The 16,386-nt window shown below is 42.3% G+C and overlaps 1 protein-coding gene across 1 annotated transcript in view; it reads right to left on the bottom strand.

Moving 5' to 3' along the window:
• Positions 1 to 4,692: 4,692 nt before the first annotated feature.
• LOC126259531 (odorant receptor Or2-like) overlaps positions 4,693 to 16,386 on the bottom strand; it is an 81,313-nt gene continuing 69,619 nt past the window's right edge. The window contains exon 5 of the mRNA XM_049956397.1: positions 4,693 to 4,749. Within this exon, the coding sequence (XP_049812354.1) occupies positions 4,693 to 4,749 (57 nt within the window). The remainder of the gene's footprint in view (positions 4,750 to 16,386) is intronic.

Genomic DNA, 16,386 nt, shown 5'->3' with positions numbered 1-16,386 from the left:
ATATGTACGGGACGATTTGAAATGGAATGATCGTATAAAATTAATTGTTGGTAAGGCGGGCGCCAGGTTGAGGTTCATTGGGAGAGTCCTTAGAAAATGTAGCCCATCAACAAAGCAAGTGGCTTACAAAACACTCGTTCGACCTATACTTGAGTATTGCTTATCAGTGTGGGATCCGTACCAGGTCAAGTTGACGGAGGAGATAGAGAAGATCCAAAGAAGAGCGGCGCGTTTCGTCACAGGGTCATTTGGTAAGTGTGATAGCGTTACGGACATGTTTAGCAAACTCAAGTGGCAGACTCTGCAAGAGAGGCGCTCTGCATCGCGGTGAAGCTTGCTGTCCAGGTTTCGAGAGGGTGCGTTTCTGGATGAGGTATCTAATATATTGCTTCCCCCTACTTATACCTCCCGAGGGGATCACGAATGTAAAATTAGAGATTCGAGCGCGCACGGAGGCTTTCCGGCATTCCCGCGAACCATACGCGACTGGAACAAGAAAGGGAGGTAATGACAGTGGCACGTAACCTCCGCCACACACCGTTGGGTGGCCTGCGGAGTATAAATGTAGATGTAGATGTTCTCGCCGACATCTTCAATAATGTACCTGCAACGTTACATCATTGTACGACACATCCAGGCGAGGCTGACGAGAAACACACGCCGCCGCGTGCATGTCACGAAGGTATATGACGTCGTAGATCTTTAGACGCGCAACAAACTACCTTCTGCTTAAAATGGCGCGCAGTGAAAATTTCAACATTAGGCATGACGTTTTAATTTATTACTTCTTTACTACCAACTCTATTTGCAGAAAAATTTGCAGACGGTATCTGCTTACACCACTAAATGTACCTGGCATTACATCACTGTACCAAAGGAGGTATGACTTCATAAACACTGAGATGCATCAAAAAGTTGCTTTTGCTTAAAATGGAGCGCAAATTACTCAGACTATATTCATCCAGTGTCTCTTGATGAAACCACTTAGCGACTTTCAACAAATTTTAAGTATAACTTCAAGTTTTTGTCGCTTACATGCCTAACGTCAAACACATTAAAGGATTCAGCTGTTTTGTACATGGGAGATTGATGCTTTAAAGAATTAGGGTTTACTGGTACTGCTACAGCATGGAAGTCATAATACGTAAACAACGAAATATGACCAATATGGCGTCTTCAAAGTTGAAGTTTGTGGACTGCTATTGACTTTCCTGGTCGCACCAAGTGAACGTCATTTTGATGTCACTCGTGAGCCAGATTTGGGTGATATTAACTTGTAGTGAGTTTCATCCCATGTTACGTTCTTAGTATTTATTTTACGGTCTTTGTTTTCGAGACACACTGCATTGGTTCCTCGACTACTTGGATATATTTCTCCTGAGTGTTCCTCCACAAAAGAGGCGAGATGTATGAGAGTGAACAATGACTTGTGTTTTAGAGTACCTGGACATGAGGAAGCCTACACGGAGCATAAATAAGAATATAAATGGGTGAAACAATTTTATTAAATAGTTTTTAACTATGGAAGTCAGTCCATTGAAGGAGAAAATCAGTTTTTTTTTTACATTTTTTGGTATTTAGAAGGAAAACTCTCTATCGATAAGGTAAAAAGGCACTTTGTATTGCTTTATAAATATTCTCTGATGTGTTTGTGTATGTATAGTTTCCGTAGCAAATATGTTTTGAATTTTTCCTACTGCTGACCTTCTCAGTAAGTTACTACACAAGTTTTGTCAAGAACATTCATTATAATTTCCACTTTCGCCATTAACAAACTTAAACATTGCTAGATCCTTATTTCCGATACTGTCAGCGGACATTTTAAGTCGTGGAAGATACTTCCAGGGTTGGGTCTGGACCAGATATAGTTAGGTTGTGCTGACGTTTCGTCTGAACAGACCTGCATTTGACGACGATGTCGGCTTCCGGTTCATTACGTCGATGTGCAGTGTAAAATGGCCTTAATCGTTTTCGTGGGTGATGCGCGTTCGTCAAAAATGAGGTACTTACAAATAAACAAAGTCGGAATCGCATATACTACTTTCCAAACCGCATCCACTGTGAGTGGAAAGAAGTTTGTGCCGCAGAAAATTTTCAGATAGATGTTTTGTTAAGGTCCCTCTCGACACTGGTTGCAAACACTTCCGGTTACAGTACCTGCATACTTTGCAACGCTATTTCCACAGAGCATTCGTGTCCTCTGTAAAGCTATTTCTCTTGGCGAGAACGATGTATCGATATGTGCTGCTGCACTACTAATACTCATGTGGTTAAGCAAATTACAGAAAAATATAGTCGTTCTTGGTGAACAAAAACATAAGGTAGCGGAAATGGTAAAAATAAACGGCATGAGAGCCGAATACAGATGATGGTGTTGGTTTCCGCAACTGATCTAGGATGTCATCCTCCGAATTTGTAATTCTGGCGAAAATAGTCACACCATTTATTTATTTATTTTTATAAACATAAAAGTCACGAAGTAGTTGCATTTGCTGCTACTCTTCGATTTTTGGCAACAGCACATTCATTTCAAAGCCTTGCACACTAGGCACAACCTATACGCTTATGGCGCACGCTCGAAGACCGGAGGGTTATGTTAAGGCAAAGTCTACCGAATGAAATAAATTTCTTTGAAACTCATAGTTCATTGAATTTTTATTTGAAATTACTGTACAGTGGAGCAGAAATCAAATATTACCAATTTCTCCAGTGTTCCATTACCGCGTAAATTGCTTATGATGAATGTGAGCGAAATTTTTGCTTCTCGATGTCCTTACGAGATCCACACATATTGAAGAATGAAAACAAGTGAAAGAATGTAAGCCTTCTCCCTTTCTTTGATCTATTTATACAAACTGTAAGTGGCCGCGCAAAACGCGTGTGTGCTAGCGATGCTATTCCTGGTGTCATTTTCACAGTCTAAACGTAGCGTCACTACAGACGGAGCCAAGAGACTAAAACGTTGGTGTTTTGGAAACTGCTTCTTCTTGTGATTTAAACGTTGTAAAAACTACAGGTTTTTGTCGTGAGCCTTGCTGGATGTAGAGAACGTGGCAAAACTGGTAGCAATGGGTAGGCGACATTTGCTGCCTTGTTCTTATTACATGTTCCTTGATCTTAATTTAATCCACAAAACATTTTTATTGACCAATATGAGCGACAACGCACCTTTCATCCATGAACTAAGATGCGGAATTGGAGATAAACAAAGTGAATGATCTGAAAGTATTAATACAATACCCTTAACATTTATTTTAATTCAATTAGTTTTACATAAAAAATAATTTAAAAAAGCGCCTGTGCTATAATCTGGGAATGAGATTCCGGGCATGAATGCAGTCTTCCTGTGGTTGTTTGACTTGTACTTGATAATAAATAATACAGTGTGCAGCGTTAGCATAATTCTCACAAACTGAATGCAAAGTATCAAGTTTGATCCATTAGGATGGTCATAACACTGTTTTCACACTGCAGCCTTAGTCAAAGTATTAAGTATTAAAAATGTTTGCATGTGTATGTATTAATTGTAAGTTACCAAACTCAATATTTTCTCGATAAAGTACACAATACTTCTCTTGCCCGCGGTTTTACTAAATTCAGTAAATGTATTCTATTTGCTCTAAAATAGCTGTTCCCCTGCTCAGTGAGGTGTGAAACTTGCAAAATTTGAATACTCGTGATAAAAGATAGCTTCAGATTGTGGCTCTACTATAGCCCAATTTTAAGAAAAAACGCCACTTAGTTTTGTGACCAATTCTGTAAGACAGCTTCACTAAGGAATTGAGGTTGGTGCTTCAAACTATACCATATTTCACAATTTTGCACCATATACACCATTCTGCAAATCATTATGCATAAAACCAATAGCTGAATGGTTTTGGAAACGTTATTGAGCAATGTCCAGACTGATACTACGAAAGCTGAAAGGAGGCTGAATGAATATAAGTAACAACTGGAACTAAATGGCACTGATCACTGAAGCAAGTTAGCGTTTTATAGAGGAGGAATTATGTCAGTAATAATACTTATATCTGCAGGATAAGAGCAGTTAAAGTAAATTGTAAATTTGACAGAAGTTGATCTAAGGTAGAAAAGTTGCTATCTGTCTAAACAAAGTTACTGAACAACTATGAACTACTATATTATGAAACTTGATGTTTTGAGTGGAGAAAATTGAGAAGTGGCTATGCCCAGAGCACGGAACAAGGTGGTAACATCTGAGAACAGAAGTGTGGAAGGTAACAGTTGACTGTCTTCTTGATAGTATGGTCATTCACGGTTTAGGGCACAGTCAGCTGAGGCCTGTGAGTCATCTGTGGCCTGTTTGAACAGAAGAAATTTAGAGTGTTTCAAATTTTCTTAAAATGTATTCAAGACCGACAGATCTGCTGAATAAATGACGAGGTCGTTTTTATTAATGAGTTGGAATTCTGTAGGTGTAAATGAAAGACATTTTGCTAAAGTTTGCAGTGTTAGAGCGTCATTTTCATTCCAAAAATTCATATTCTTTTTGATGTCAGAGCAGCGGTCGGAAGCCACAGCGCCGCCATATGTGTTTCGCCGAGCTTCCCGTCTCTGGTTCGAGGCGGTCAGGTCGAGCTGTGCTCCCCGGATACGCCTCGCACACTGCCCCGGCTGCGCGGTCTTCTTCCCCGCTGCTCGTCTCGCCTTGCCGTGAAAGCGAGTCCCGCGTCAGTCGCTGTCCAGCTGCCTCAGCAGCGTGTAGTACGAGTAGGAGGCCTTCATCAGCTGCAACACCACAACACGGCCCAACTCTATTGATCTGGGCCAGTTCCCATTTTTTCGTCACACTGATACTTAGCAACATCAGTTTATACAGGGATGCGTACAAAATTTTTGTGTGTTCAGAGGAGGTAAAAAGAAACACTCAAATGTTTTTTATTTCAGTCTTTGATCACAATATGAAATCTTTAGACGATGACCGGTTTCAGTCCGTAATGACCATCCTCAGATCTTTTTTACACCATGTCCTAAAGTGATTAGGCCATAATGGCATCGTCAAAACATATGTCATTATGGCCTAATCACTTTAGGACATGGTGTAAAAACCTCAGATCTTTTTTACACCATGTCCTAAGGTGATTAGGCCATAATGGCATCGTCAAAACATATGCCATTATGGCCTAATCACTTTAGGACATGGTGTAAAAAAGATCTGAGGATGGTCATTACGGACTGAAACCTGTCATCGTCTGAAGATTTCATATTGTGACCGAAGACTGAAATAAAAAACATTTGACAGTATTGGATCACTGTTCGTATACACGACCATGTCGCAGTTGGTGAAAAAAGAAACACTATCTTTCTGTAAGTCTGCAGGCTTTCGTGGCTGTTGTCACTGAAGTTAAAATCTTCTGGGTTATTAGGCCACGTCATGTTTCTTCTAAAATGTTCGACGTTTCGACCCCTCTGCTGGGATCTTCCTCAGGATGTTTTGGTGTCCACTACTACTAGAACACTGTCAAAGACGAGTCCACTTGTAAAGGGGGAATTTTCTGGCGTTCGTGCTGCAGAAGTGATAGTATTTTCTATTGGTTAAAATTCATTGGTGGGCCATAGTCATAGGCTAATACAGATGAAGGTAGCTTATCTCCTGTGGATACCAATGGCGGTCATCATGAATGGATAGAAAGGCACTATTCCACACTATGCTGGAGAAGGGTTATTGGTTGAAATGCCTGCTACTGCTATTGGTTGGTCGTCATCAGTGGCTAGAATCTAAACGGACAGCACGAACGCCAGAAAATTCCTCCTTTATAAGTGGGCGCGACACTCGTCTCTCACAGTGTTCTACCAGTAGTGGACACCAAACGATCCTGAGGAAGATCCCAGCAGAGGGGTCGAAACGTCGAAAATTTGAGAAGAAACATGACGCGGCCTAATAACCCAGAAGATTTTAACTTCAAATACTATCTTGTATGACAAAAATATTTCCTCGATAGGAGTCCATAAAGCTTATGACGTTATTGATGTTCAGAAGCGCTGTTCAGTCAGCTGTATGACAAGCATTGTTTCAGAGATGTTGTTGGAAACGTTGTCCTTTTGCATTAATGCACAACTGGTGCTTGCAGTGCTAATGATGGTGTAACACAACGTGATATTGTTCGCGACGATCTGATTGGGCCGTATAATCTGTCTGACATGCTCGGTGGAGGAAATGACCGTATCTTTCTCTGTGAAGAAGTACCGGAAATGTCGTTCTATGTCCCATTAGCAGTCAGACACCGGTTATTGTTGCAGCACGAAGGGGCCCCACCACACTTTGCCGCTGATATCAGACAACAATTAGACAGTGTCTTCCTAAAAAAAAAGCATTATGCTGGGAGGGGTGGGCCAGTATCTTGGCTACCATGTTATCCGAACATTATCCCGAGAGGTTTCCTTTTGTTTGGGGGACGGGGGGAGGGTGGGAGGGTGGTGGGGGGTGGGGGGGAGGGGGGTGATGAAGCGCTTTGTGCACGAGACAAAGACACACTCTCCAGCAGAGCTGACTGTCCGTTTGGCTGAAGCCGCGGCAACTATCCGTGAAACACCTGGATGTTTTGAGCGTGTTACACAATCATCAGCACACAGACGGCTGTTGTAGTCATGTAAACGGACGACATTTCCAGCAACATCTCTAAAACAATGTTCATCAGACGGCTGTCCGAACAATGTCTCTGAACATCACCAGCGTCAACATCTTCATTGACCCCAAGCTGCGGTCCTCTAAATACCCTAAAATTTTTTTAGGTAACATTTTTACACCCTGTACAATTATCAAGAAAAAATTGATATACAGGGCCATAAAACCAAATTTTGTGCACAAAACCAATGTTCAATGTGTGAAAGAAATCGCTTTCCTGAACAGACTATATTTGAAATAAACAGTTACTTCAGGTCAGCAAAAAAGTTGATCATCTCATATTGCCAAATGTGGTACTCCACCTGTAACTTTAATAAACAATTTACAGTAAAAAATTATTTAAGTCGTGAACTAGCATTCTAAGTGAAATAGTCGATTAGGCATTATGTGGCGATCCAGTTTCTGGAAGAAAACTGCTTTAAGTGGAGTGTGGGCCGTGCTAGTGTTCGCCACCCATCACGCGGCAAAGCGGTAAAACGACTGCTGTAGCATACAGAGTGTATTTTGAAATGAGTATGATCACCGCACAAAACGCTATATGTATTAAATCGTGGGCAGCGTACGTCATTTCTCATTGCCACAAAGTTTGGCAGTAATATCCTCGTGCAGACTACCGTTCGCCCAAATTTCTGTGTATATCTAAGAGGCTGAAGATGTGTTTTTGTGAGAACTTTCAGTTACTTACAACAGACATAAATAACATATCCTGTAGCACAGGGTGACAATCATTGAACTATACGAAAAAACGTAAATTAGTAACAAACTGCGGCGTGCTCACACTTTATTCAACATGTAAACGTCACTATAGATTTTCGAATTTAGGTTATGACATGTTCGATATGCCTGCCATCAAAGGCGATGATGTGGCGCAGACGAATAGCGAAATTCTGCATGACCCGCTGAAGTGTCAGAACATCGATGCTGTCGATGACCTCTTGAATGGCTGTTTTCAGCTAAGCAGTGATTTTGGGGTTATCGTTGTACACTTTCTTCTTAATACAGTCTCCCAAAAACGAGTCGCATGTGTTTAAATCCGGAGAATATGGCGGCCAGTCGCCAGTGTTCTCTGAGTACCCCAGAGCCAGAATGCGGTCCTCAAAACCTTCCTCCAGTATATCAAACACTCTCCTGCTCCGATGGGGTCGAGCTCCGTCTCGCATGAACCACGTCTTGTCGAATCAGGGTCACTTTGGATAATAGGGGTGAGATCATCTTCCAAAAGTTTTACTACAGTTTGGTAGCTACCGTGCCATCGAGGGATATCGCGACGATTATTCCGCGACTGGACATTGCACGCCATACAGTCACCCGTTGAGGCAGCAGAGACTTCTCGATCGCGAAATGCGGATTCTCAGTCCCCGAAAAGCGCCAGGTTTGCTTATTGACGAACCCATCCAAATCAAAGTGGCCGACAACAAGAGGCCACGTGCGCATGCGCGTACTGATTTACATCATGCCCAGCGGCCAACCGTGGAGTTTGAACGTCCTAACGCAAACCGTTCAGAAATTATGATGATTTTATTTTATACAGTTCAATAATTGTCACTCTGTAAATAGGCTGTTGTGCTGCAGTTGCGCATCCTTAATTGTTAGTAGTAATACCTTGTTAGGAAAATACAACGGTCAAAACCAATGTTGCATACTGTTTTGTTGTCAATACTGGACATAATAGGAAGCAAAACTGATTTTCTTCTGTCTGGTACACACATAACATAACGAAAATAAAGAAGATAAACACGTTTGCACGTGATAAACACAAATAAAAAAAAACAAAATTAAAAAAAAACCTCAACTGCAAACACTACAGTTTCTGCTGTCATGTTGCATATCACATTGTTTATGAAGCAACTGGCCTGTTCGTAATTGGAGACACATTTGAACTCTGGTAGGGGTACTCCCTACCATACTGTACAGGTAATCGTGTGCGGTACTGTCCCATTCCTCCACAGCGGCCTCTACTGTGTCCTGGAACGTCTCTGGTGGGACAGGTCGATTGCAAACCACTCGTTTTAGCACGCCAAGTGCATTCTTAATACAGCTGAGATCTGGAGAAAATTACAGACCTTTCCAACGACTGATTATATGCACCACAAGATTGTGAAGGTGTGGGCGAGAGTTGCCGTCCTTCAGCGTGAATCCCGGTCCAATATGTTCAACCAACTGGAACCACAATCCGCGTAAGCATGTCGTCCCGATACATCGCGCCATTCCGCGTCTCATGTCTTGGCACGTGGGGTGTTCTGCGGTCATACAAGATTCCAGCCCAAAACATGACCGAACAGCTCTGATAAGGGTCTGCGATACAGTTAGTGAGTAAAAGTTTTCCTCGTTGCCTCCAGACACGAATGTCAGTATTGGCAGGGTGGAGACTGATACGGTGTAGTCCCACTGCCGCCTAGTCTACAAACAGTGGTTAGGTGCCCCTGTCCGAACCGGATTTAGAGATCTTGTGGCACGTAGTCGCTGCTCGTGGAGCCTATTTCGTATAACGTGTGCTGACTCCTGCATTCCGTAGACGTGTAGCATTGTGTTCAGGGTTTCTGCGTATTGTTGTATGCAGGTACCGATTCTGCACACCCGTTGTTGGTCTTCTGCGGCGATCTTCAACTGGTCCTGTCGCTTGTTCGAGATTCTGGAGATATCGCTTTGGTTCACAGGCATATTCGCTGTGGCGACCACGTGTCTCATTCCCTGTTCCGTTAGTCTGACTGACTATACGGAGCCTTTGATCGAGCTTCATTGTCCAAACCATCCTGAAGCGACGTAATCATCGCAATGACACACAGCACAAGCGCTAGAAAAATAGACCGTTTCAGCTAGAATTACATTACAACAAATCAGTTTATTGGTAACATATGTATTGCTGGATCACAGCGTTCAATATTCAAGCACTATGCAGTATTTATTTTGACCACTGTAAGTTTCCCCTTGATTGCAGTGTAGATACATTACTCGAGCAGTGACTAATTTCTATATTCTTCTGCTAGTTAATGAGTTGTTTGGACAGATAGACTTATCAAGTCGACTCACGTGTCCTGTGTGCATTATAACTGTCATCTCCTGTTACAGTTCCTTCTTTAGCAGCGGTGTATATAGTTTGCATTTCTCGTTAATTTCAGATATTTTCGAATTGGTTGGGCGAAACTGTTAGTGACTGTAGTCTCGAAAAGAATAATTCCAGAAAGTGAGTTCCGAGTAGCTGCAGAAAATCATTGCATTTTATCCTAGGCTCTTTACTATTATAAATCAATCCACCTCCTTGGGAATTTCAGTGTCAGTTCTTAAAGAGAACTTGTAATTTCAGTTTCTGTTGAGCTGCAAGAACTATAATATAAACAGTGAGATGCACTTAAAGGTATCATTTGATGCTCAGTAAAACATTGCACCAGCTGTGCTGTGGCCCAAATGCGATTGCTGTTCTTGGCAGTGGTATGCCAAGCCGTACTTTTCACGTTTCTGTCGTTGTTGCGGTCCTCAGTTCGAAGACTGGTTAAATGCAGCTCTCCACGCTAGTCAGTCCCGTGCAACGCTCTTCACCTCTGCATAGTCACTACAACCGACGTCCATTTGAAGTTGCTTACCGGGTTCCTACCTCACTCTCGCTCTGCAAACCTACAAGTTTTAAGCACCACACGTCCCTTCTTTACCAAACTGACGAGTATTTGATGCCCCATATTATGTCTTATCAACCGATCCCTTCGTCTAATCAGGTTGTGCCACTAGTTTCTTTTGTCCCGAATTCTGTTCACTACCTCCTTATTAGTAAGTCATTCTGCCCATTTAATACTCTGCATTCTTCTGTAGATTCACATTTGAAAGCTTCTAAGCTGCCTATCCAAAAAGTTCCGAGGTTGATTTTTTTTCTGGCGTATAAGAAATGTCAACCCAGGAATTGCAGTGCCAGCTTGAACTAATAACTGTAAACAACAGACGTGCAACCGACCACTCGGCTGCCAGCAGTCGGTGGTGGACATGTGGCTGTAGGGTCTCATCATCGTTGTGTCGCAACATCTCTAAATAAAATGTTCATCACATTCTCAAGAACATATTAATATGCCTAAGGCAGCAGACGATTATAATAGTGGGGAAATTGATGATCTAACTTGGAATGAAGTGGAAGAAGCCATAAAGAGAATGAAAAGGGGCAAGGCACCAGGTTGGGACGAAGTAACAGTGGATATGATACGAGCAGCAGGAGAAGTAGGAACCCAGTGGCTATACAGAGTGCTGAGGGTGGTGTGGAAGGAGAACAGAATTCCTGAGGATTGGAAGAAAGGAATTATAGTCCCGATCTTCAAGAAAGGGGATAAAAGGAGATGTGAGAACTACAGAGGAATCACCCTGCTATGCCACTGTGGAAAAATCTATGAAAAGATCCTGGAGAAGAGAATAAGAAGCAGTATTGAAAGTAGACTGCAAGAGGAGCAGTACGGTTTCAGACCGGGAAGATCAACAACGGACCTCATATTTGCGGTAAGGCAGCTGCAGGAAAGGCACTATGAGTACGGGAAGGACTTAATCATGGCCTTTTTAGATATTGAGAAGGCGTATGACAGTATCTGTAGGGACAAGCTCTGGGATGTGCTGAACGCAAAAGGGATAGATGAAGAGATAACACGAAAAGTCAGAAAAATGTATGAGGGAAGTGAGAGTTGTGTGAAAGTGGGGAGGGAGCGTACTGCATGGTTCAAGCTGGAAAATGGGCTGCGACAGGGAAGTGCACTTTCGCCTTTATTGTTTATTATTGTTATGGATGAAATCCTACAGCAAGTATCAGATGCAATTGGAGATCATAAAATGAAAGCAGTGCTTTTTGCCGATGACCTGATGTTATGGGGAAATTGCGAGAAGGAGGTGCAAGAGCAGTTAGATGTATGGGAGGCAACGGCAGCACAATATGGAATGCATTTCTCTTCAAAGAAAAGTGAAATAATTGTCACAACAAGGAAGAAGAATAGGCCAAATGTGGATATAACTTGTGGAGGGGAAAAACTACAAGTGGTAGAGAACTTCAAGTACCTGGGAAGCGTGATTGAAAGTAAGGGGGGAAACGCAATGGAAATAAATGAAAGGTGCAGAAAAGCAGGGCAGTTCTACAAATGCATTAGGGGGCTTATTTGGAGCAAGGAGGTGCCACAGAAATCCAAGGGAATTATATACCGAACATACTTTGTCCCCATATTGGCATACGGAAGTGAGACATGGGTAATGCACAAAAGCGACAAAAGTAGAATACAGGCTAGTGAAATGAAGTTCCAGAGGAGCAGGTTGAGTGTAACAAGACGAGACAGATTGCGAAATGTGTATGTGAGGGAAAGGCTAAAGGAGGAACCAGTACAGGACAGGATAGAAAAATCAAGACTGCAGTGGTATGGACACATGAAGAGAATGGATGAGGGAAGAATTCCAAAGAGGATGTTTGATCTGCAACTGGAGGGGAAGAGGCCCAGAGGAAGACCAAGAGATAGATGGGTGAAGGGAGTGAAGGAATGTGTGACGAGAAGAGGAGAGAACTGGACGAAGGCGTAAGAGGGGGAATGGTGGAAAGACAGAACACGATGGAGAGGCTTGTGTTCCCGACAGACCCAGCCAGTGGCTGGAAACTGTCCAAGATGATGATGATGATGAGTTTCAAATATTGAAGTTTGTTCCTGGAATTCAGTTTAACTGTAATTCGCCTGGAATTCAATTTAACTACACTACATAAGGCGACATACGAAAATTTGTGCTGGACCGGCACTCAAACCCGTATCTCCTGCTTATCGTGATAACCTGGAAATCCGGGTTCGAGTCCCGGTGTTGCACAAATTTTCGTATGTCGCTTTAGACAGCACATCTAACGTACTGCCGTGAAGCTGAATTTCAGGAATAAATTTCAGTTCTCCAGAGTGTTTTCAAGACGAGAAAAGTGTCGTATCGGCCGCCGCACAGCAGCCGTCAACTGGGCGCGGCGTGCTACAACACGCGCGGCACACACTGAGTACCGCTGGCGCCGCACACGACGTCAACAACTGGCGCCAGTGAACGCGTCGTCGCGGGGTTAGCGGCAGCGTGCACACCACTGTCGGTACGGATTACCCTGGCGGCGCTGCCCTTGCCGCCAGAGTGAGCAACCGTAGAAGGGCGCCATCTACCGACACTCTGATTGGCCGGACCTGCGCATTTAAGCGAGCTCCCTGAGCCCGTTTAACCAGTTCAATCTTCGCCGATGACTGTGTTACTACCCGGCTGCTGGATTCACGACGACCGAGCCGTACTGTGGCCTCCCTGGCTGGAAACTTGCGACGCGTCGGTATCGACTGGTTGGCAGTGGTTTGGACTTGTATTCTCTACTAGTGACTCTGATTTCTCCTTGGCGCTACAGCCAGCGAAGTGTTGTCGAACTTAAGTTTTGTTTTGAGTGACAGAAGGTCAAATAAATTATGGCTATCACGAAATATTTGTTGTGTTATAGTACGGACGTAACAAAAAGTTTCTGAAACGTTTGTTCCGCACACCTTGACGCATGCGAGCCTACCGCGGCTCGATTTAAAAACAAAACGCGAACAGTTCTTTTCTGCAACAAATTAGCACAGCTGACGAAACCTGACGTTATCAGCATCAACCTGCCACAAAACGATAATGTATAGAATTCACATGAAGGATTAATGCTTTGACGACATAAGTGGTCCGGCCTATGTGGCCGAGCGGTTCTTTTCTCTTTTTTTTCTATTTGTTCGGTTGTTCGGCATTGTTCGTTGCGTTTTTTCTGGGTGGACGCCACTAGACATCCGTTCAAGTTGATCGTTGATTCCGTTACTCAGTTTTTTTTTTTTTTTTTTACAGAGGGCGAGCAGCCCTCTGACCGAACACAAAAAAAAAAGAAAAAAAAGAGAGGCAGCAGTTCTAGGCGCTTTAGTCCGGAACCGCGCTGCTGCTACGATCGCAGGTTGGAATCCTGCCTCGGGCATCATGGATGTGTGTGATGTCCTTAGGTTAGTTAGGTTTAAGTAGTTCTAAGTCTAGGGGACTGGGGACCTCAGATGTTAAGTCCCATAGTGCTTAGAGCCATCTGACATAAGAGGCTTTCAACCCAGCGACGAAATATTTTTGACCGACGGATTTTTCTCTTCGTGTCTGAACTGTCTGTCGTCGACGTGTCACATCATTACAAGACTATACTCTAGACAAATGTCTTCAAGAAACAATTACTAACACTTAAATGTGTATTAAATGTTAACAAAATCCTCTTTTCTGGAAATGTTTTTCATGTACGGGTAGTCCGCATTTTACATCCTCTCTACTTCGGCCAAAGTCAGTTACTTTGCTGCCCAAATAGCAAAATTCGTCTGTTACCTTAATGTCTTATTTCCTATTCTAATTCCGTCAGCGCCGCATCGTTTAATTCAACAACATTCTCTTACCATTTCTTTACTAATGTTGATGTTCATCTTACATTCTCCTTTCAAGACACTATCCATTACATTCAGCTGCCCATCCAAGCACGTTGCTGTCTCTGACACATTTACAGCGTCGTAACAAACCCCAAAGTTTTTACTTCTTTTTCATGAACTTAAATTCCCTTTCCAAATTTGATTTTCTTGCTGCTTGCTCAATGTTCAGAATGAATAACAAGAGGTTTAGACTACAGCCCTGCCCCATTCCAATCTCAACTACTGTCTTTAGTTGATGGCCCTAGACGGCCTAGATTCTCAAAAGTGCAGCCTGGTTTCTGTACAGGTTGTATATAACATTTCGTTCCCTGTATTTTTTCCCTTGCCACCTTCAGAATTTAAAAGAGTGTATTCCAGTCAACACTGTCAGAAGCTTTCTTTTAATTTACATTTGCTGTAAACTTATATTCTAAGGTAATTTGTACGGCCATTTTTGCCTCGCGTCTTGCATCTCTTCTCTGGAACCCAATGGCATCTTTCCCCAAAATCGGCTTCTATTAGCTTTTCCATTCTTCTGTAAATAATTCGTGTCAGTATTTTGCAACCATAACTTACTGGACTGATGGTCTGGTAATATTTGGTAAAATTCATACACGTGAGCATCCGCCCTCTTTGAAACTAGAATTATGACATTATTCTTTATGTATGGAGGCGTTGGCTCTTCTAAAGATCTCGATGATTATGAATTCATCCCAGAGGCCTTGTTTCGACTCAGCCCATTCAGAGCCCTGTCAGATTCTTATCGTCTTATCATATATCCCCCATCTACTTACTCTTTCCTTTCTAAGATATTGTCTTCAAGTGCATTTCTCTTGTATAGCTGTTGACATATTCCTTCCATCAATCAGCTTTCCTTTCTTTGCCATCTGAGCTCTTGATATTCATACAGCTGCTTCTCTTTTCTTCAAATGTCTAACTTTCCTATAGGCGGCATCTATCTTTCCCCTATATGTGTACGACTCTACGTGCTGGAATTGTCCTCTAGCTATTCCGACTTAGCCGTTTTGTACTTTCTGTCAATATAATTTTTTAGACATATGTATTCCTTTTCGCCTGCTTCACTTGCTACATTTTTATATTTTTCTCCTTTCATGGAATAGATTCGTTTCTGCTAGAATGTCCAAGGATTTTTAATACGCCTTTTCTTTTTACCTATTTGACCATCTGCTACCTTCATTATTCGAATTTCATCTCTCAAAGCAAACCATTCGTCTTCTACAGTACTTCTTTCCTCTGTTCCAGTCAATCGAAGGGTAATACATCCTCTGAAATTCTCAAAACATCTGGTTCTTCCAGTTTATCTAGGTCACAACTCTTTACTTTCTATGCTGCTGAAATTTCATCAGTTTTAATCTACAGTTCGTAACCGATTAATTATGGTAAGAGTCGACATCTGCACCTGCAAATGTCTTACAGTTCAAAATCTGGTTTCGAAATGTCTTACTATTATATAATGAGTCAGAAACCTTCCAATACACAATCTTCTTTTATATTTATCAAACCGGACGTTAGCGATTATTAAATTTGGCTTTGAGTTTCCTCTGTCGTTACTTTCCCCCGTCCATTTGTCCTCATATTTTTCTTTCTTTTCTTTTTCCAACTATCAAATTCCAGTCTTCCATCACAATTAAATTTCGATCTCCCTCAACTATCAGAATAACTTCCTTTATCATATATTCTTTCAGTATCTCCATCTCCTGCGGAGATGGTTGGCATACTGCTACTGTCGACGGTGTTAATTTTGTGTCTACCTCGGCTACGATAACGCCTTAACTATACTACTCGTACTAACTTGCCCGCTTCCCTAAATTCGTTATTAAACCTACTCCTGCATTACCCCTATTATATTTTCCCGTTCTTCCTGCCATTGCAATCCACTAACTCCTCCTGTATGTAACTTCAACTAAAACATTTCTCTTTTTAAATTCTGTTACCCACCTACTCGATTAAGGGAGCTAACATTCCATGCTCTGACACATAGAATACCTGTTTTGTTTTACTTGTTCATAAGTAGGTGGAAGTTGTTTTGACTGTTGCTGGGATTGTTGTGCAAACTACCGAGAGTCGCGTATCAGAAATGCCAAAGATACCTCAAGTAAATTCAGAAGTCTTTCCTGGAGGATATGTGAGAGATGTATTGTACGCATACTTGCAGAGTGTAGGTGAATCGACTTCATTTACTTCCGGTACGATGGACGTGGAAGAATTAAAGGCAAATTTTAAACACATTGTAAATCACGCATTGGACAATATGTGCCCAAAAAGTGGGTTACGGACGAAAAAGACCCACCGTGGTTTAACAGCGCA

This window comes from Schistocerca nitens, chromosome 5 (genome assembly GCF_023898315.1).
Source record: "Schistocerca nitens isolate TAMUIC-IGC-003100 chromosome 5, iqSchNite1.1, whole genome shotgun sequence".
NCBI lineage: Eukaryota > Metazoa > Arthropoda > Insecta > Orthoptera > Acrididae > Schistocerca > Schistocerca nitens.
Note: the sequence above shows the minus strand (reverse complement) of the source record. Positions and strands in the feature narration are given on the sequence as shown.